Source organism: Abrus precatorius, unplaced genomic scaffold (assembly GCF_003935025.1).
Source record: "Abrus precatorius isolate BTA unplaced genomic scaffold, Abrus_2018 Scaffold7, whole genome shotgun sequence".
Taxonomy (NCBI): Eukaryota; Viridiplantae; Streptophyta; class Magnoliopsida; order Fabales; family Fabaceae; genus Abrus; species Abrus precatorius.
In genome coordinates, this window is record NW_020874417.1 from 36422634 (window position 1) to 36443033 (window position 20400).

At 32.8% G+C, this 20400-nt stretch overlaps 3 protein-coding genes across 7 annotated transcripts; 1 reads left to right on the plus strand and 2 right to left on the minus strand.

Moving 5' to 3' along the window:
• The first annotated feature begins 675 nt into the window (after positions 1 to 675).
• LOC113871926 (F-box/kelch-repeat protein At3g23880-like) lies at positions 676 to 1809 on the plus strand. Its single transcript, XM_027509017.1, has one exon. The coding sequence runs from the start codon at positions 676 to 678 to the stop codon at positions 1807 to 1809; it is 1134 nt and encodes a 377-aa protein (XP_027364818.1).
• Positions 1810 to 5281: 3472 nt separating this feature from the next.
• Positions 5282 to 5695, minus strand: LOC113871927 (serine/threonine-protein phosphatase 7 long form homolog). Its single transcript, XM_027509018.1, has one exon. It carries the CDS (start codon positions 5693 to 5695, stop codon positions 5282 to 5284), a length of 414 nt encoding a protein of 137 aa, XP_027364819.1.
• Positions 5696 to 7534: 1839 nt separating this feature from the next.
• LOC113872289 (serine/threonine-protein kinase STY46-like) lies at positions 7535 to 15230 on the minus strand. Of its 5 annotated transcripts, none has more exons than XM_027509729.1 (16): positions 14748 to 15230; positions 14216 to 14330; positions 12873 to 12973; positions 12572 to 12691; positions 12074 to 12128; positions 11693 to 11803; positions 11300 to 11350; positions 11028 to 11200; positions 10804 to 10911; positions 9968 to 10041; positions 9682 to 9857; positions 9462 to 9557; positions 8607 to 8687; positions 8474 to 8527; positions 8180 to 8314; positions 7535 to 7949 (listed from the first exon to the last, which is right to left on the minus strand). In XM_027509729.1, the coding sequence occupies exons 1-16, from the start codon at positions 14963 to 14965 to the stop codon at positions 7872 to 7874; spliced, it is 1746 nt and encodes a 581-aa protein (XP_027365530.1). In that variant the 5' UTR covers positions 14966 to 15230; the 3' UTR covers positions 7535 to 7871. The 5 variants fall into 5 exon arrangements, with proteins under 5 accessions (XP_027365530.1, XP_027365528.1, XP_027365529.1 ...); XM_027509727.1 differs by having other exon boundaries at positions 7683 to 7954; positions 14748 to 15054; XM_027509728.1 differs by having other exon boundaries at positions 7683 to 7949; positions 11028 to 11209; positions 14748 to 15054.
• Positions 15231 to 20400: the final 5170 nt, after the last annotated feature.

The following is a 20400-nucleotide window of genomic DNA, read 5'->3' on the forward strand; positions in this document are numbered from 1 at the left end:
ATTAAGGTTTACATATGGTATGATTATTTTTAATATAAATATAAATATATAAACTATTAAAAAAACAAAGATAATTTATTTATTTTATTGCATTTATCAATATATTAAGTTATTAGAATAATTAAACTTTTTGTATATATTAATAAATATAATTGATATTACAAGAATAATTATGGAGGAACCTATTAAGAATGATTGTGCATCGCAAAGAAATTCTATTAATATTAATAAATTTAAGAAAATATTGATATAATTTGCCTTATATTTAGTCATTATTTAGTATTCATGCTCTTTTCCATTTTATAAAATACAACAGTTAGTAACTTCCCGCGCATTCCCTCTCCCCTCCCTCCCGCGACCTCTGCCCTTCCTGTTTCTGCCTTTTGTCGCCGGCGGCTCTGGCGACCGGCACTCCGGAGACCAGCTTCTGCTTCTATTTCAGTTTCTCATGTCTCAAGTCACTTTCTCTCTGGTATAAAATCTTTATTCTTCTCCTTCTTCCCTCATTTGTTGTTAGTCACTAGCTCTAGCCTTGTTTTTGTGTGATTTTGTTTTGTTGTTCACTGAAGTTCTATCTGTGATTTTGAGTGATTTGGTTACTAATTATAGATTATAGAAACAGTGACTTTGAACGTGGCTTTCATTTTGTTTTTCTTTTTTCAGACCGAAACAGAAATGGCCGATAACAATGACAATACAAGGCCTCATATTCGTCCAGCTGATTTAATAAACAACATTCTTATGAGACTTCCCGTGAAGTCATTGACTCGATTCCAATCGGTTTCTCAAGACTGGGGGAGACTTATGAGAAATCCTCAGTTTATCTCAGCCCATTTTAACCACTTTGAACAGTATCAACGGATTGTTCTCCAACGTGTTGCTAAACTCCCTGCTTTCTGTTCTTCCTCTTTCTCGTTGATGAGGACAGACTTTGACGTTCGGAACTTTCAATTCCGTGAATTTGGATTAAATGATGGGTTGGTGATTGGCTCTAGTAACGGCTTGTTGTGCTTCCAGCATGCGGATAGGATGAGTCTTACTCTTTGTAACCCAGCAACAAGAGCAGTCACACCGCTACCTAGGTTTGACAACCCGAATTCCTATAATAGTGCATTTGGGTTTGGGTTCAATAAAGTTGGAAGTGAATACAAGGTAGTGGGACTTGAAATGGATGGTAAGCTTTTGATTCATGGAGCCAGAGTGTATTCGGCTGCAACGGATGTTTGGAGTAACATTGATGTTACTAATTTGCAAAAGCTGCACCTATTGTCAGATTATGTGTGTGTTGATGGAGCAGTATTCTGGGAAGTCACTGCGGACCTCTCTGACTACAACATGGACTCTTTGTTATCATTTGACATTGGACAGGAGCTTTTCACTAAGTTAAAAGCTCCTTCACTAGCCTATCAAGCCATTGATACCAATGGCAGCGATCTTACGGTACACAATCAGCTTGCAGTCTACAACCAAAAGCTTGCTATGTTTAATTATCATGAGATGGAAAACCTTAAATCAAGTTCCATTGACTTGTGGGTATTAGAGAACACAGGTACATTTTCAGGAGATGATGGGGAGAGGTGGGTTAGACATTACAGTTTGGGACCATTTTCAAAGATGTTGGAACCTCTGAATATCTTGGATGAAAAAATTATCTGCCGGGAACAACTGCCTACGGAAACTTTCTTTTACCTCCTCAATCTCCAGAATAATGAACTTCAGCCAATGCCAACTAACAGAGAGGATTATCATGTCTCCCACACTTATGCAGAAAGCCTTGTTGAAGTGCTCAATATACCGCATTTACAGTAATTCCCAGACAGGAGGAGGATTGCAGTAGAAGAAGTAAGAGGTAGTATGTTTGTGGTGTAGCATTCTGTTTTGCTGAACTTTGTGTGTTCTTAGTAGTTCTTTGTATTCAGATAAATGGTGTATTTTTGAATTTGGCTTTTATTTTCAATTTTTAAAATTTGAGAAAATGTGTTTGCTTTGTAAATGCAAATTATATTTTTCAATAGAGAAAATAATAAAAGCATGTTTGATTTGTCTATTTTCATTATGTAATTTTTAAAACCAAATTTAATATAATAAAGTTACATGTGTTTGAATAATAAAAATTAATTTTAGCTTTTGAATAATTTATTTTTTTCAAAATTTTGAACATTTTCTATAAAGTTAAAACTATTATTTTAATCAAACTAATAACTATCTAAGCCACTAAGCTTGGTCTAGTGATGAATGGTTTTTTTGGTGCACGATGAGGGTATCCATCGAAATGAGCTCGGTGACTAATCCCTTCGCTGACTTATTGGTACCTCGATGGGTGAGACAGCTGACCCAAGAAATTATCAAACCCCTGACATTTGGTTGAGGAGGACCCTAACTGTTCAAACCACACGCCTTGAGTTTGGATATTAAGCGTGAGATCTTCGTTTTAAAAGTATGAGTTAATGAGATTTAATGTTGATTTGATGAAAAAAATGAAAAAAGGATGAGAGTATAGCTCATTTTGTATTTGAGAGGGAAGGAAGTGTAAGTTCAAAACAAAAAGGAAGAGGGTGTAATGGCAAATTTATTAAAATATTGTAAATTAAAAAATAATTTATTATTTTATAGGAAATTTGAAATAATTTCCTAATCTGGAATGATTTTGCCACGTGGATCAAAATTTCGCCAAACGGCTGGCGAAAGTATTAATTTTTGAATTTTTTAATACCTATTTCGCCACAAAAAGAACGAAATACGACTTCTTAGAGCGGTTAAATTAAAACCGCTCTCATAGGTCTATTCAAGAGAGCGGTTCTAATGGAACCGCTCTCATAACTCATTATAGAGAGCGGTTCAAATGAAATCGCTCTCATAACTCCTTTTAGAGAGCGGTTCCATTTGAACCGCTCTCTTAGGTATATACAGTAACTCGTATCACGAATTTTGCCAACCGAATTGCGAAATGTAAGTATAGTTTCGCATATTTGATGGCGAAAATTTTCTTTTAATATATTTTTAAATTAATTTCGTTATCGGACTGGCGAAACAAATAGCAATTTTTTCATTTTGGTGGCGAAATTGCACACTCCAATTTCAAAGTTTGAACGCTATATATATCCCCAACCCTTCTCTCATTTTCATCGGAAGGACACATTAGAAGAAAATCTCAGGTATGTGTTATTTAATAATTTTATTATTTAATTTTGAATGTATAATTTTAGTTATATTTAATTAATGAGTATTGTTTATTTTATTTATGTTAATTATTGTAAAGTTTAAATATTAAATAAAGTTTATTTGAATAAAATGCAGGATGAGTGAGATTGTTATTATTATATATTGGAATGATAGAATCTATGAAGGAAATGAAGGAGTAAGTTTTGAAGGAAGTAAAAAAGTAATTCAAATAAAACGAGAAATAAGTTATGAAACATTGAAAAGAAAAATTCATGTGAAACTCAATCTTAATCATAATCAAGTGATTTCTATATTAATTTATCATTTTTTGATTGATGAAAATATTAGACAGTATACAGCTTTGGATATATGTGATAATGAAGATATTGATTGTATGATAAGTGCATTTCAACAACAATCTAGTAGAAATATTATTGAGTTATATGTAGATATTGCTGTTGGTGGAAGTTCATCAATGTCCTTACAGACGATGAATTTAAATTTATCACTTTGACAACAAAATGATAGGACCCTTGTGAGTCGTGATTATAATGAAGGTAAAATTATTTTTGTTCTAATGTCTTTTAAGTAATATATGTAATTGATTGAATTAAAACTGATAAATTTGTTGCAATAAAGGAGTTAGGAATGATGTTGATGAAGATAATGAACACTCAGATTATGAGAGTTACACTGATGGAGATGATGAAGCAGAAATTTCGTTAGGCAGTTTTTCTTCTACTGATGTTGAAGGCGAGTTTAATTCCAACTTACATATACAAGTAACCGAAAATGTAGGAGGTAATGTGAAATAATTATAAAGAATTTGTTTTTTGTGGTTATTTATTTATATATTAATGATAAATATAATGCAGAAGATACTGTAATTCCTTTTTGGAATGTTACTCCAAAGTATAAGTATATTAATTGAGAATATCCTGATCAAGAAATGGATGAAGAACATCTTCAAGAAGTCAATTCATGGGTTGAAGGAGATCCTTTATTTGTTGGCTTATATTTTGACAGTAAAGAAGATGTGAAGAATGCATTAAAACATTACGCAATGAAGATTCATCAAAGTTATTTTGTGGCTGAGTCTAAACCAACATGTTTGTACGTTAAATGCTTAAATCATACCTCTGGTTGTCCATGGAGAGTGAGGGCTTCATTGTTGAAGAATTCAAACAAGTGAAAAATTACTAGGTGGGGTGGTTCACATACATGTGTCAATATGAGAATTTCTCAAGATCATCAAAAGTTATATTCTGATTTAATTTGTTCATGTATTCTTGGTAAGTAAAATATCAAGTTTTTTATTTTATTTTTACAATGACATTGTTATTAACTTGAGAAAATTTATTTTATGTAGGAATGGTCAACGAGGAACCGTCGGTACATATTTCATTAATACAAGAACGAATATGTGCTCAGTTTGGATATAAAATTTCATATAAAAAAGCTTGGAAAGCGAAGCAAAAAGCCATTGTTAAAGTATTTGGTGATTGGGATGAATCATATGCTACCTTGCCTCGTTGGTTAGAATACATGCAATTAAATTCTCCTGGATCTGTTTATAAACTTGAAACAAAAGAGTATGTGGTTGGTCATCAAGTGAATAATAGGTATAGAGTATTTGAACGACTATTCTGGTCATTCGAACAATGTCATGAGGCTTTTAAATTCTGCAAACCTATATTACAAGTGGATGGGACGTTCTTATATGGTAAGTATCGTCATACGTTGCTCATTGCAACAACTCAAGATGGAAACAATTGTGTTCTTTCAGTAGCTTTTGCAATTGTTGAAGGAGAAACACTGTCAGCATGGGAATGGTTTTTGGCATTGATTCGTTTGCATGTTACCGATAGAGCAGGAATTTGTTTGATATCAGATAGACATCAAAGTATAAAAGGAGCTGTGTCAAATCCACACATTGGGTGGCAACCTCCAAATGCGTATCATGTATATTGTATTCGTCATATTGCCAGCAACTTTAATCACCGGTTTAAGAATATAGCATTGAAGAAAGAGCTATAAGCCTCAATATAGAACATGAAGCCAAACAAATAACATTATAGAACACCTACAAATGCGTAGTGCTAGCAATAACAATACCAACTTACCTAACACCGTACGGAAGATAAGGACGACTATAGGGAGGATTGATAGGTGCTATCTGGGGAAATCTATCCCAAGCCCAAATCATAATTAACGCAGTCAGTCCTCCAATAGCAACACAATCAATGTTGGTGGCCATGCATAGCTCTCGGTACAAATAACCTAGAACTGCAGAACCCCAACTATATTGACCGGTCAACTCAAAATTTTCAAGTAAAGGCAAGTACCTCACAGATACCCTACTGCTAGAGTGATCAGGAAGCATGAACCCTCCAATAAGCCTCAATATATATGCCCTAGCAAACCGAGTGATCTGCAGTGGAGTCTGATTATGCATGGCAATATGAGTGAAGTGTTCGTCCAACCAGCTCATCTTCAAGAAACTCCCTACAAAAGCCTCTGATCCTGGTCTCATACCTAGGCTGTCTTCCACAATCTGAGCTCAATCACCCCCAGTGGGTGCTATAATAGGTCTCCCATCTATGCGTAATCATAATATAATAGCAACATCCTGAAGGGTAATAGTACACTTTCCAGGAGGCATGTGGAAGGTGTGCGTCTCGGGCCTGCACCTCTCTACTAATGCAGTAATCAATCTCACGTCTACAGGAAGCTTAGACAAGTTAGCCACTCTAACAAAACCCGCTAACTCCAGATGTGGAATAATTTCTTCCGGAATACCTTCTAATCCACCGGGAATATTTGGACTCTTCCTAACTCTCAATGTCAGGTGATCACGTCCATCCCAAATATGAGTTATGAGAGCGGTTCAAAAGGAACCGCTCTCTAAAATAGACTACTGAGAGCGGTTTTAATTTAACCGCTCTAAGAAGTCGTATTTCGTATTTTTTTTGGCGAAATAGATTTTAAAAAATTCAAAAATTAATACTTTCGCCAGCCGTTTGGCGAAATTTTGTTCCACGTGACAAAAAAATCCCAGATTAAAAAATTGTTTCAGATTTTCTATAAAATAATAAATTATTTTTTAATTTACAATATTTTAATAAATTTGCCGGGTGTAATATAGACATCTCCGTATTTTATTCTATAAAATATTAAGAATTCATATAGCGCAATTATTAAAAAATTAAAATACACTGTTAACAATTGAATTGAAAAATAAAATAAAATTGAGTTAACAGTTTGAGTGGTGCCTAAGGAAGTAAATTTTTTGTTCCTTTGACGATCGGTTTCAAGCGTTTTAACTTTTAAATATCAATTCTTTAGAGTGAGGGTGAGCCGTTTTAAATACCCTTTCTTCCTAGACATTGTGCTCAGTTTTCCATGTATTGGAAAACTTACCCCAAGCAAATCCTTGATCTGTCCAGTCTTTCCTGTGATAAGCAAGCCATCCTTGACCACCTGTTGGAGAATCTCATCTAGATGAAGACGACACTTTTGAGTGGGACCCTCGTTAAGTGGCTCTCAAGCACGGTCAAAGTTACTGACAATATTAGTAAGTGTCAAGGATTTTTCCACAAAGTAGTATTGAATTGTCTTATCTGTTTTAACAAGTTGTCTCCTACGGCAAATGTGGTTGTTTTTGGGGAGAAGACAGAGGTGATGAAGGAAATAAATGTTATAAGAGAGTGAATAAGTTTTGTTGAAGTAAACATAATTTTATTTAAAAATTAGTTCAATTCTTGAATTACATAATATATTCAGTTTCAGTTTAATTTCTTTAATTCAGTTCGGTTTTTTAATAAATAATTTGGTTCGATTTAACAGTTCGGTTCAACTTTAACCAGTTCCTGAACAGCCCTAGTCAGACCACAACATAAATTCGAGTATTGTTTGGGCGTGAGGAAACGACAATAGAAAGTTCGATCAAACAAATCATGACAATGGCTTACATAAACAATAATCGACTATGATCTACCGTTTTCGATAAAATTGCCAAACGAGGCAAGTACTGCGTGACAAAGATTCTTTAACCGAGGCAATTTTCCATCCACATTCATCGTAATAGTTTCCATCAGTTCTCGAGTTTCATGTCAATCAATTTTAGAAAATAAATATTTTTTACTATCCATTTTTAAAAAAAATAAGATAACATTATTCACAATTTTTAAAATTATACTGATATTTTACATATTTTTATAATTATTTTACACAATTAATTTAAATAATAAAATCACAAAACTTAATAACAAATTAAACATTACTTACGTGCGATAAGAGGATTGCAAGCACGATCCATACGCTTAGCTCAATTCACGAACCATCGGCGTGTTAAACATGCCACATCACATGGATAACTATAGAATCCATAAATAAAGAAACTGAAGCCATTGTACAATTGTTATTATACTTCAGATTAATAACATTCTGTTGAAAGGATAGTTGATGTGACAATTTTAATTTGTACCATCAACAGCTTTTTTACAGATAAATAAATGCTGTCGTAAAACTCAAAGAAATGGGAAATTGGTCATATTTTTAACATGCTTAAATCGTGAGATCTATCATAATGGCAGCAATCAGATAGTGTGGAGAAAACTGTACATAACAATGTAGAAACAAATGAAAATGGCCCTTGTGATTGATCCTACCTATGACCATGTTATGAACATATCTATTCAAATAACTTCTTAGTGATGACCTCGTCTGAGAACAGACAGAAGTCCTCCCGATTTATCCTTGCGCCGCTCCTCTCCTTCATCTCCAACCTGTTCTACATACAAACAAAGTGTTATCCATGACATGATCAATCTAAATATGCATAATTATATCTAACACACAACAAATGAAGCATTTACCCCAACCTCAACAGTCCCCAACCCCCTTCATCTTACGTGAAGGGAATAACTACGCTATCGTATAGAATAAATAGTCACTTTAGTCGACAGCATATGAAACACAATGCAGCTGCTCACGAGGAAAAAGATGATTGTTTTACCTCTTTTGCTAACTGCTGCAGGATCTCGATAATTTCAGAGAAATCAGGTCTTAATGTTGGATCTTGCTGCCAAGACCTCTCAAGGAGTTCAACAAATTTTGGATGAGTGTTCTTGGGGATGGTGGGTCGCAAACCCTGAAATCAATTTAAGTTTCAATAATAAAAATCACTATCCATACAAAATGCATATTTCCATTTAATTATTTAAACCACATTCCTAAAATTTCTAGAAGCAATAAGACAATTAACTTTTAGCTTATTCTACCACTGAAGTTTAACAACAAAAAAAAGTACCTTCTGAACCACTCCTATAGCTGCCTGTAGAGGGGTTAAATATTCGTATGGAAGCTGGAAAGAAAAACACGATAATTTACACGAGAAAAATTAATACTGAAATGGTCACACAGATAGTATGAATAAGAAATACCTTTCCGGTGAGCAACTCCCATAAAACAACTGCAAAACTAAATACATCGGCCTTGTGATCATACGGCTTGTGTTCAATAACCTTCAATGCAAAAGAATAATTGTTAAGAAAAGGTGACAAGTGACAACTTGAGCTATATCTCCCATCTATCTTTGCCACCAACAAATATTTAAACAAGGAAAGCTAATAAAAAGCACATACTAATGGGCTAAATACTAACATTCACGGCTTGACATTCATTACACCTTCAAATCTTCCAGTAAGAAAAACAGCAGTGAACATTTGATTTATCACACTACAGTTTCCAAGATATCGAGAGTTAATACTATCAGTTCACCCTAAATTCAAATTGCTTTCTACAAGCACTAAACCTGGATTGTTATTCTGAAATATAATGCTGCAGTAATCCTATTTCTCACACTACATGCATCAATGCAATTAAATCTCATAAGATATTGACGTATGGAATATGATGATGTGAAGGGAGAAAAAAACAACAAAGAATGACAAGGCCAACACTTCAGATCAGTTTTTCACAAATACAAGGATAAAGATCAGTGCACTCTGCTTATCTACAGTCAACAAGGCAACATGACTGGACACTTTTTAATGCAACTCACAAGTCATGTCAAAAATTCATTTGTTATAAATTTCCAGAATGATAGGGTTTACTGAAAAATCATCAAATTATGATAAACTTTGAACATTTATTTAGGTCGGGACAACCAATTTTTAAAAAGTACACACTCCAATGGGAACATAACAAGTAAACAGACAATGGTTGTTGAAAAGCCCAACAATATCATAGAAACTATTTGAACAACTTGATGATGATAACATTAAGTGATCATATACCTCAGGAGCCATCCATCGATATGTTCCAGTTTCTGCTGTCATAACGCCAGATTGAGCTTTCACTCTAGCAACCCCAAAATCAGCAACCTTTACGGTCTGCAGTGGAACAAATATACAACTTTGAGTTCTATATGTCCAGCTGAGAGAGAGAGAGAGCAGAAAAAGCATTGGATCAGATCATATATTTTCAAAAAAGAAAAGTTAAAAGGAAACATCGTACACCATTTTCATCCATCAAAAGATTGGCAGCCTTCAAGTCTCTATGGATTATGTTATGTTGGTGCAAGTAGTTCATTCCTTTAGAAACATCAACTGCTACTTTCAGCAGGGTAGGAAATTTAAAAAAACCCTTCTGCTTATGTAGGTAGTCATACACACTTCCACCAGACATGAATTCTGAAAATTGAAAAGGAAACAACTATTACAATGGGGTTTGACAATTGCTGCATATTTAAGATCACATCTATTCCATTATTCTACACATGATGTAATTCACTGGATTTCACCTGTTACTATGCATAAGCGTGGGGGCTTGGTACATGCTCCTATGAATTGTACAACATTCTTGTGTCGAACCTTTCTGCAAGTTCCAGTAGTCAGTTTAACAAGGGAACTGCACAATTTTTTTTAAATGAGAATATAAAACTATAACCAATTTGCATATTGCACATTTGCCCATCCACAAAGACCAAAAAATTAGTGAAAATGTCAGAATTATAAATTTGGCATATGATAACTAGTACCAACAAACTAGATCAGAATACAACTGTTAAGTGGATCTGTAAACTGCTTGTGTGCAGCATGTCCACTACTAATTTCTAGAACTCTTACATATTGAGGATATACATAAGTTTGTTCTAATATTCTTCATTCAGTAAAATTACCCCTTCTTAATTACGTTGACTTGAACTATTTTTTTGTTACCAAATGTTATGAGGGGAAAATTAAAAATCCTGCAAAATTTGAAGTCCAGGTTCTCACATGAAAGAAACTGGACGAAGTTGATAAATTGGTGAGACCTGCTGTGAAATTCAACCTCACATCTAAAAGCGGGGGTTGTTGAATTATAATCCGCAATGGGAAAAAAACTATTCTACTTTAAAGCAGCAGAAAACTCTGGTTTGGATATTATTATGCTATGGACACAGAATTATAGCATGTGCAATTATTTAATTTACACATTACAATAATTGTATGTTCTAGTTACTCGTTCATCTTGGTCCTACTGGGTTAAGAAAAAGAATTTTCAATATCAGGTTTTGACATGCAAAACCACCACTATCTCAATAAACAGGTAAATAAACTTTAGATGGTTAAAATGTGAAAATTTAATGCAACAAACCTCATAATGTAGACTTCCTGCGCAAACTCCCTCTGCAATTCGGAATTTACATGCTCAGCCTTGAGAACTTTGATGGCTACTTCCTGGCTACAATATACACCCTTAAATCTGATTTAATTGAAAAAAAAAAAAGACAAGTTAATTGAAATGGAAATGATATCTGCACCTAGAGAGAACATCTAGGAACTCACAAAATAAAAGCATATTTCTGGATATGCACTCACAGTTCCCCATATGACCCAGATGCAATTTGAGTTCCATATTTCAAATGTTTGGGATCTATTTCCCAAACATCTGTTCCATCATATGGTATTGTCAAATGATCTAGTTCGCACTTCTTTGCTTGATCAGGCTCGTCCACAGAAGATACTGATTGCTGACTGGACCTCACTTGTCTCTGAAACCATTGATCAAATAAGAGTTCAATTACTGAACATTTGCCAAGTTGACTCACTCAAGTAGTCGTCCAAAAACACAGTAAAGGGGCCAGATTTACCTCAATCTTCAAGATTTCTTTTTCCAAAGCTTCTTTAAGCTTCTCTGTTTCCTGTTTCAATATCAAATCATCATCAACCAGTGCTAGAAAAACTAAAACTTTAATAATACTGAACATTAATAAAGAAAATGGAAGTGATGGCAAATAGTAACACTGTAAAGTATTCCAGAATATAAAAGAAGCAGCTTGGGCCTGTATGGTTGATATGCTGCTGCTGGTGCCCATGAACTTGAATAAGGTCGTTATAACGTTAACGTGGCTTAGATGAATGTGGATATGATTCTCAAAATAAATATAGGGTTCAATGTCATCAAACTTTGAAAGAAACAGCCCATTTTTCTTAATATTATGTATCCATCCCAACAAATTGATAGCAGAAGATTATCAGCATACCTCATAGGGCCATCCTTCAACAACAAACACATCTAATGAGTAACCATCAGTTGTGGAAAAGGCATGGGCTTCTTGGATGTTCAGTCCAATCTCAGCAAGCAATGCAGTTAACTGCAGATGGAGCCAGACCTTTCAGATGCTTCATTTATCATATGTTCAAAGTTAGTCCAAATTAAGTTTATCTAAATGGGGTGATAGTTTGTAAGTTATTATTAAATGCCTGTTCCAGCCAAATCAAATGTCTTCTCAAGTCTCAACTACCAATAAGATGTTTCAATAAATAATATATAGATTATAGACGGAGGGAAATGCATCTCAAATTTCTGCTACCAGTTTAAGAATAGAACATACAATATTTTGACTAGAAAAGATATCAAATACCTGACTGAGAAGCTTTGGCTTGTCATCTGTTGAGATGGTGATTTCATGCATTGGCCTACATCATTTCAGTGACACAAGTAAAAAAATATGAATATTTCAAAAAAAGCATCAAAATTAAATCAAAAGACTTGACTAGAAGCTTCATAAACCATCTAAGCATTATAAAGAATCAACACAGCATACAAGTATATACTAAGATATATGAGTTCTTAAATTTGTAAAGTACAAGAACCACCAAAAAAAAATGCATGCAAATGTTAAGACCATACTGGCATACAAATAATAATTATCAGCACCTCAACCTCAAGAATGTCAGAGTTAGTAACATTTATTGGAAAGCAAATACATGGAAGCTACAAGCATTACAGACCATCTGAGTTACTTCTTTAGATCCAACCCCGAATGTAAAGAAATGCATAATAAATTTAGATTCTAGGTCATCACTCAAATAAATTTTCCATGCCTAGTTCTAAAAATAGCTTGCGACAGAAATTTCACCGTGAATATTGAGCATTGGCATGTACAGATTGTTCCTCCTCTATGTCTTCAGAATTACTTGTTTCAAGAGCTAGTGCTTCAAGATTAGGAGAAGAACCAAAAGCAGGAGGTGGATGTATACTAAAAAGTTAAAAACAGGAAAGAAGAAAAATCAGAACTAAAGATCACAGACATCAAGCCTGGTTAACTATAATAATCAGTAGTGCTTTACACAGAGAGCCATTGCTTGAGCTTTGTTATAATAGCACCCAAAAAATTCTAGACATTTATGAAATCTATACAACAACTGAGAAAATAATACCTCTGTCTGCTTGAGTACTTTGAAGAACTTTGACCAGATTCTATCCCAGGAGCATCTGATTCAAAAGTGTCAATTAAGTTTCCATCTGATACGGGATGAACCTGCAAGAAGATTCCAATACCAAACTGATGATGCCCACATGGAGTGAGGTAAACAATACGAATCATTCCATACAAAACATGAAAATTGAAACTAAACAGAACTTGAAGACAGCAAGAAAAAGCATAATCATAACCAATTCATAGGCATGGAAATTATATTTTGATAACAAGAAACAATAACAAGGCAGATGTAGGGTTATTTGCTGACAGAAAACATTCTCAGGCACTCCAATGACACATTAATTAAATAGACTTTTACACATTTTCCTGTGCTAGTATAAAGAAAGAGGCTTAAATGATCCATCCACATGCTATATGAAAACAAACATGTTTAAACTTTAAATTCACAGAGAATTTTATTTCTTCAATCAATAATGCAATGAAAACAAAATAAGCAATGCTGAGTTTAAAGTACTTCACTATCACAGATCATTAGTAATTGTAAATTGTGCTCATGGCGACAAACCCAAGCCATGATCCAAATGTATGAAATGGAAGCAAACGCAATTTCAGTTACAAACAAGGATTTCACAATTGAATTTTCCAACATATGAAACCACCATAAACTTTGTTTTTTTCTTCAAATTTCACCTTCTCACAAGTATGCATAGTCAAGTTAGCTTTAGATCACATGTAAAGCAGAAACACAATTGGATATAATTAAACAAGCTTTCCTGCCCCAATTTTAGATGCATTTAAATTAATATGCGAAATTTCAGTGCAATTTCTCAAAACATTATGATGAAGGGCAAATCATACTCCTCGACTACAGTCACCCTATTTCAGCAACAAATCTAAATAACAAGATCGTCTGGTTGTAGTTCAGCAAGTTAATGAATTGGGTTAGGTATACTGCTTCAACGACTGCACATTAATTTGTTTTGCAGCTGCATGTGACCAAAACAGCTCACTTTGCTGTCCGGACAAAAAAATTATTTTAATATTTGACAGAATAAATTGTTTACATGCAGAGTGTCCAGCAACACCTGTACTGATATTCAAAGGCTTGATCTTATAAGGATGATAATAATATGCGATGCCTGATTGCGACATGTAGAATTTAATATAGTTATCCTCCGCCAAGAATGAAATGACCCACTAGTGAATGACAATTGAGCACACCAAAACAACAATGCAGCACCACATGAAATCACTAAGAAGTGAAAACTGCAAATAGAAGTGTGAATAGCATGATTAAGACATCATTTACCCCTACAGTGAAAAAGGGTTAGGTCACCTCACCTGGACTAAGCGAACTTCAATTGAAGGCCTATTAGCAGGATCATGTGCCAGGTGCAATAATCTCTTGTGCATAAGAACATCTGCCGCTCTTTCCACATTCACGTCCAACGCATACCTGCATTACACCATATCCTCAAACCTCTCTCCAAATCCGAAAAAACATTAATAAAAAAATAAATCGTAGACCTAATCAACCATATGATATCAACAAAAACAAAATTACGACAAGTATTCACTAAAATCCAACATCTACCATACACATGGATTCAAGACAAGTACGAATGGTTAATTAATTCTACTCCGTATATTCACGCTTCAAAAGACATCAATCTACTGCCAAAACATCGGATATTCAGAAGCGCAAGAAGAAAATAAAAGAATATTCGGATAAAACTACGAAGAAAATGAGATGCACATGCAGAAAATAAAAAGGAAACAAAACATGTATATGAATGTTAGAAGATTAACACAGTGTGATGCATATGTATGTAGGCAGAGATACGAAAGAAGAGGAAAGGGAAAATGCAAGAACCGTGAAGGAAGACGGTTGAAGTGAGCCCAAAGCTGATCGTGGAAGCCTGGTTGCATAGCCTCTTCGTCGCCGGAATCCTTCAACCGGCGAAGAATCTCATTGTACACTTCCACCTTCTGCCGCTGTTGTCGGCTATGCGCCGGCGACGAGGAAGCCGACGCATGGTGCTGCACTCCGCTGCTACAGCTATCGTTTCCCTCCGTAACCACCATCACCATCGAAAGACGATAGATTGCGATGCGTTTCGCTCCTTCACATGAAACAACACACACTGGTGCTTTTATTGTTGTGGAAATAATATGGGGACCTGGGTTTATTATAATTTACACACACACATGGATTATGGAACGGATACGCATTATTTCGAAAAATAATCCAAAGTAAAATAAATTAGTTTTTTTTATAAAAATAATAATAATTGAGGCTTCTTTCTGTTCCTAATCTCTAAACCAAGGACATATTTTTCTATCCTAATAATTTCTTGTTCTTTAGTGTGTGACATGTTACATGTGTACGCTCTTCCCTTTTATTTTTTCCTTTTCTATCCTAATAATTTGAACTTGTATTTGACTCTGATTGCGGATTTGTTAGGGACTTTACAGTTTGGGACTGAGGGGGCCAAATGTGATTTCCTCACTATTAAATCAAGATTTCCGACTCGTAAATAATTTTTTGGTAATTATTATTATTTATCGATCACACTAGTACACTTATTTGTTAAAATTTATTAATTTTTCTATCTGTCTACATGTGATTTTTAATTATTGTAAGAATATTTTGCGTATAAAACAATCAACATGTTAATTGTAACTTTACGAGTAATTTAATTTTCAAATGCGTTGAATATAAAAATAAAAGTTATTTGTTATATCCTACTTTATTCTATTTGCTCTATCAATCATGATTTATTGCTCATTAGGATCATTAATTCATCTCATTTGCTGAGTAATGCAGACTTGATTTTGACACGACAAAGACGTAAGGCAAAAAAGTCCACAGATGCGATAGAGTGAAAAATTTTATGGTATTTTGTGTTAATGACAATGCTTTTGAATTAATTTTTACCCCTTGAGAACGCAAACAGTGTATTAAGAAAATACTGATTAGTTTCTCCTGTTCATAATTTATCAAATGTTTATTAAATTAAGTATATGTTGAAAATGATATATTTTTCTAAGTATATAATTTATCAAATGTTTATTAAATTAAGTATATGTTGAAAATTAGAAACAGCATTAACAAATATTATAAGAATTAAAAGGACACATATTTGAAGAAAATTGAAAGCGCGATTTCAATGAATGAGACCCACCACCACCACTCTGATTCTCAATCGAAAGTTCTTGGATTTCAATGACTCAACTCACTATTATAACAATTGAAAACCCACGAGAGATAAATATTTCCAAATAATATAAATTGGAACATTGTAAAATGACTAGGAATGAAGTGGCACATTCTGAGTACCTACACATTTGGATAAGCTCATAATGAAAAGTCAATTTTGGCCTTCTCATGTACTCATTCTGATTTCTTCAAAAACCTGAGGAGACCTAGTTTCATTTAATTACGTTAAAGATGTAAACCAAGGTGTCAAATGTGAATATGGTTAGATACTTTACTTAGATCCATAATGGGTGGCATTGAAAATTTTATTAATTTATTTTTAGATACACATTTGCAGAAAATTTTATTATTTTGTGTTTGTGACACTATATAACTATCTCTTTTCCTTATTTAAACGGTCTAACGAATTTTGGAAATGCCTGTGAAATGAAGTCAACATTTTCCTTCTTTTGTTGTTTTTATTTTTCATTTGTTTGATTGCGCAGATACCACCGTCCACTCAAATTGTCTCCTTTTGTGACTTTACGTCGATCGTTTTATTAATTTGAAACATTTGTAACACTAAAATCTTACTTAAATTGAAAAAATAGTATAAATTAAATTCTCAAGTATGAATACGTTTATTTTATCTCATCATAAGAGCTTCCGTTTACTGTTGTCATTTCCCCTCCGGTCCTCCGCGTCACCTTCGAGTTCGGTAATGGATCATATATTCTTAACATAAAATAATGAAACATGCAATACAAGTCTTTGTTGATGATTTTTTAAATAATTGAAGACTTGTAGATTAATTTTATTTATTTATGTATTCAAATTTTATTAGCCGTAACCAAATGCTACTAAACATCAGCTGTCACGGTAGATCTTTCATTAGCATAAAAAACATGGACGGTCAAATTGATCATTTTCGGAAACCAATTGAGGAGCTGCCTAAAATGGAGGGAATGATTTGGCGATTGATTATGGAGGATTAGGGGAATCAGTTAAGCTTAAACAATAATATCACATTCACAGCTAAAATATTATTTTAGTGAGGAGATGCAATTAATTAAGGGATAAACGAGATTAAGATAATCGCGTGGGATGAGGAAACCCGGTCTCGCAAGTATACGTGGCAAACACGAGGATGACGCGTGCAACCACGCATGCCAATATGCGATTCGCATCCAAGGAAAAATATTTTCATGTATCACGTACCCTTGACTTATAATAATACGGTGTGTGTTATTCTTTTATACAAAAGTTAAAATTTTAACTGATATAATTAAATTCATTCACGCTATGTTTGAATGAAATAAATGAATTATCGTTTTTCTTTAAATGCTCTGTTGCTTTCTTAATTAAAAATAAAATAATTTTTCTTTTTTATCTCTTTAAAATTCTCCATTACAGTGTTTTTTTCCAGCGATTTGTGAATATGAAAATAAATAATAGCAATAAATTTTAAAAAAAATGAAGTAGAAAGATGGTGAGGTGGCAAAGTGACCCTTGGAGGCGAGGAAGAGACATCCTGGGAAGAAGGAAGGGATGAGGTTTGACAGCGAAGCGGCGAGTGGTTGGGACATGCAACCCACTTTGTTGTAATCGTCGAAAAGTCAAATTAAAATAAGGAAATTGCTTGTTGGCACAAAATTTTATCATGTGCGAAACGTGTGTTAAAAAATTTTGCCATGATTTGAGTAAAAATTAAGAGTTTTATCTTAACTTTCAGTTTAATATTTGATCAAGTGTCTCTGTTCATTTCATTTTGTAGAGAATTTGTAAAAGTTTCTTCGTACTAAATACTAGTTCTGTTAAAATAATGTTTGCTTACACTTTTTTTCTATCTTATAGTTTGATTGTTTTTTTAATATTTTATAAACAAATAATTTGTTAAAATATTTATATTTATTTAAAAACACGTGATTATAAATTGAAAGGAAGAGGGGAAAAGCAGTTTTTAAAAAACCACATCTACAAATAAGCAAAAGTTATGTTTGTCGTTTAAGATAAGAATACAAATCTGCCAATAATCAAAGATAAGAAAAACTACACTTACGTTCAAAGGAGTGAAACAAAATGATATATAACAAAAGTTTGCTAGTAAAACCAAACACTGGGTTGGGAGGTCAAAATGGTCAAAAGATAATTTAATTTATTTATAGAGAAACAAGTGTTGAAATCAGGGGTGCGGTGATGTAGCCCAAACAGTGTTTCAGGTACTCGGTGTATGCTTCGGATATTATAATCAATTGTTGACATAAAAGATATTATAATTAATTAAAATTATTATTCCATTTTAAAATAAAACAGGCAAGTTCCACTCGCCCCCAAGAAAATATGTTAACGGTAGCTAGCATTTTAGTGAGTTTAAACAAATAAAAATAGTATTAATTAGGAGAAAGATAAGCATACTGAAATCACAAATCTGATTCGGGGTAGATAAGATTAGTGAGAAGAATAGTTGAAGATTATTTAATTTATTCAGTTGACTTTTGACAAAGGCCACACTAATCAATTAACATGACATATTAATTTCAGATTGAATTATATTTTGTTTTGATCTCTCAAGTTTTTTTAATTTAAATATAACACTCACTACAGTGTACATAAAAATGTAAATTAAATTATTCGCTGATTATTTTGTACTCTCATTTATCATTTTTTTATTTAAAAACTTAGAAGACTTATAACAGAGTTGAAACATAGAATGACTTTAAAGATTAAAAAATGAATATTTTATAAAAATTTAAAGTTTTTACGACACGTGAAATTAAAGTTAACAAATTAAAGTATTTTTTATATACATGGCAATTTAACAAACCGAATTTATAAATTTTTTAATCAAAATACAAATTTAGAAGGTTTAAATAGAAAAAACAATGGAAAAGAATCTCATATAATTAAAACTAAATGTCCTTTTTCTAATTTAAATAGAAAATACTATGGGGTTTCCAACGAGCTAAAAGGGAATCAAGCCATGTTTCTCACATATATACATTATCTTTTTGTTTAATTTTTGTACCCAGTTGTCAAGTTGGACCAAATAAAATTGGGGATATTTAAAAATAAAATAAAATAGAACTAAGGCAAGAAAGAGGCAAGAGAAAACTAAAATAACTATATTATTATTATTATTCACCAATTTTCAGAAATTTTAAATAGAATGTAATTTTTAGATAATCAAACAGAAGAATTTACGAAATGATTGAGAAAGGACAACAAATGTGACGAATCACGAGCAATTTATGTAATTAAAATAAAAAGGATATTTTATTATCTTTTATATATTTTTCCTTGTCAATTAAGAAGATTTGTACGAATAAATGGTAAATAAAAATAACAAAATATTCTTAATTTGTTTATATCACTGTCATTAAAATGTTCAATCAAATAGTATACGTGGATGTCTTTTATACCCATGACATGAACACGCATTGAATAAAAACATGTGTCTATATGCATGCATGTATGTGTAATCTATTCCTCGTTAATAGATGAGAACAATGAATACTAGGAAAGAATTCGTTTTTATCTTCAAAATTCTCAATCTATGTCTAATAATATATATAAAAAATGTATATATAGTATGCTTTTATTGAAAATTATGAATTATCATAAAACATAATATATTAATAAAATTAAATGTTATATTTAAAAAAATATAATTAATTATTTAAAAAACCAAATTATCTCAAAAAAACAAAATTAAATTTTGCGTTCGTTAATATAATATATAATATAATAAATAATATGCAGACAACGTTATACATTCTTTGAATGTGGACGCATTCATTGAAATTTAGGGAAATATCATTTATACCCCATCAATACACTTAGTCCGTTTTTAATTATTAATCGTTCATGACAATGTGTACTAATTATTGTGATAAAATGTTGTTATTAAAAGAATTAGAATATAACTATGAATTATATTACTTGTTAACTCCCTATATTAAATAAACAATGAAATATTGTTTAAGAGAGAGTATAAAACTTATATATAGCACTTATTCTCTAATTAGAATACTAAAAGTAAAGCAAATTGTACTCTTACTCTTGGTGAAGCGAGACAAAATCACGTTAACCACGAATCAACGTGTTTTCTTCTACTCTGTATAGCCGACAAACACATGCAGTCCACGAATTATTTGGTATATTACATGCAAACCGAAACGTGATTTTCATTAATCAATTAAATACTATACTCATCAATGTGCACGCTATGCAGCCTATATTCGTTTAAATAAAAGTATAGGCCAGATCAGACTCATGTGACAGAAATTTTTAGCGTTTTTATAACTCAGATATTTGGGATATTCTTTTT

Excerpts from the sequence above, each read along its gene's own strand:
- LOC113872289 (XM_027509726.1), bottom strand. The coding sequence starts at position 14,965 with ATGGTGATGGTGGTTACGGAGGGAAACGATAGCTGTAGCAGCGGAGTG. Across the intron at positions 10,912-11,027 it reads TCTGGGTCATATGGGGAACT|ATTTAAGGGTGTATATTGTA; the intron begins GTGAGTGCATAT and ends CAATTAAATCAG. Across the intron at positions 8,688-9,461 it reads ATCGATGGATGGCTCCTGAG|GTTATTGAACACAAGCCGTA; the intron begins GTATATGATCAC and ends TTTGCATTGAAG.
- LOC113871927 (XM_027509018.1), bottom strand. The coding sequence starts at position 5,695 with ATGAGACCAGGATCAGAGGCTTTTGTAGGGAGTTTCTTGAAGATGAGC.
- LOC113871926 (XM_027509017.1), top strand. The coding sequence starts at position 676 with ATGGCCGATAACAATGACAATACAAGGCCTCATATTCGTCCAGCTGAT.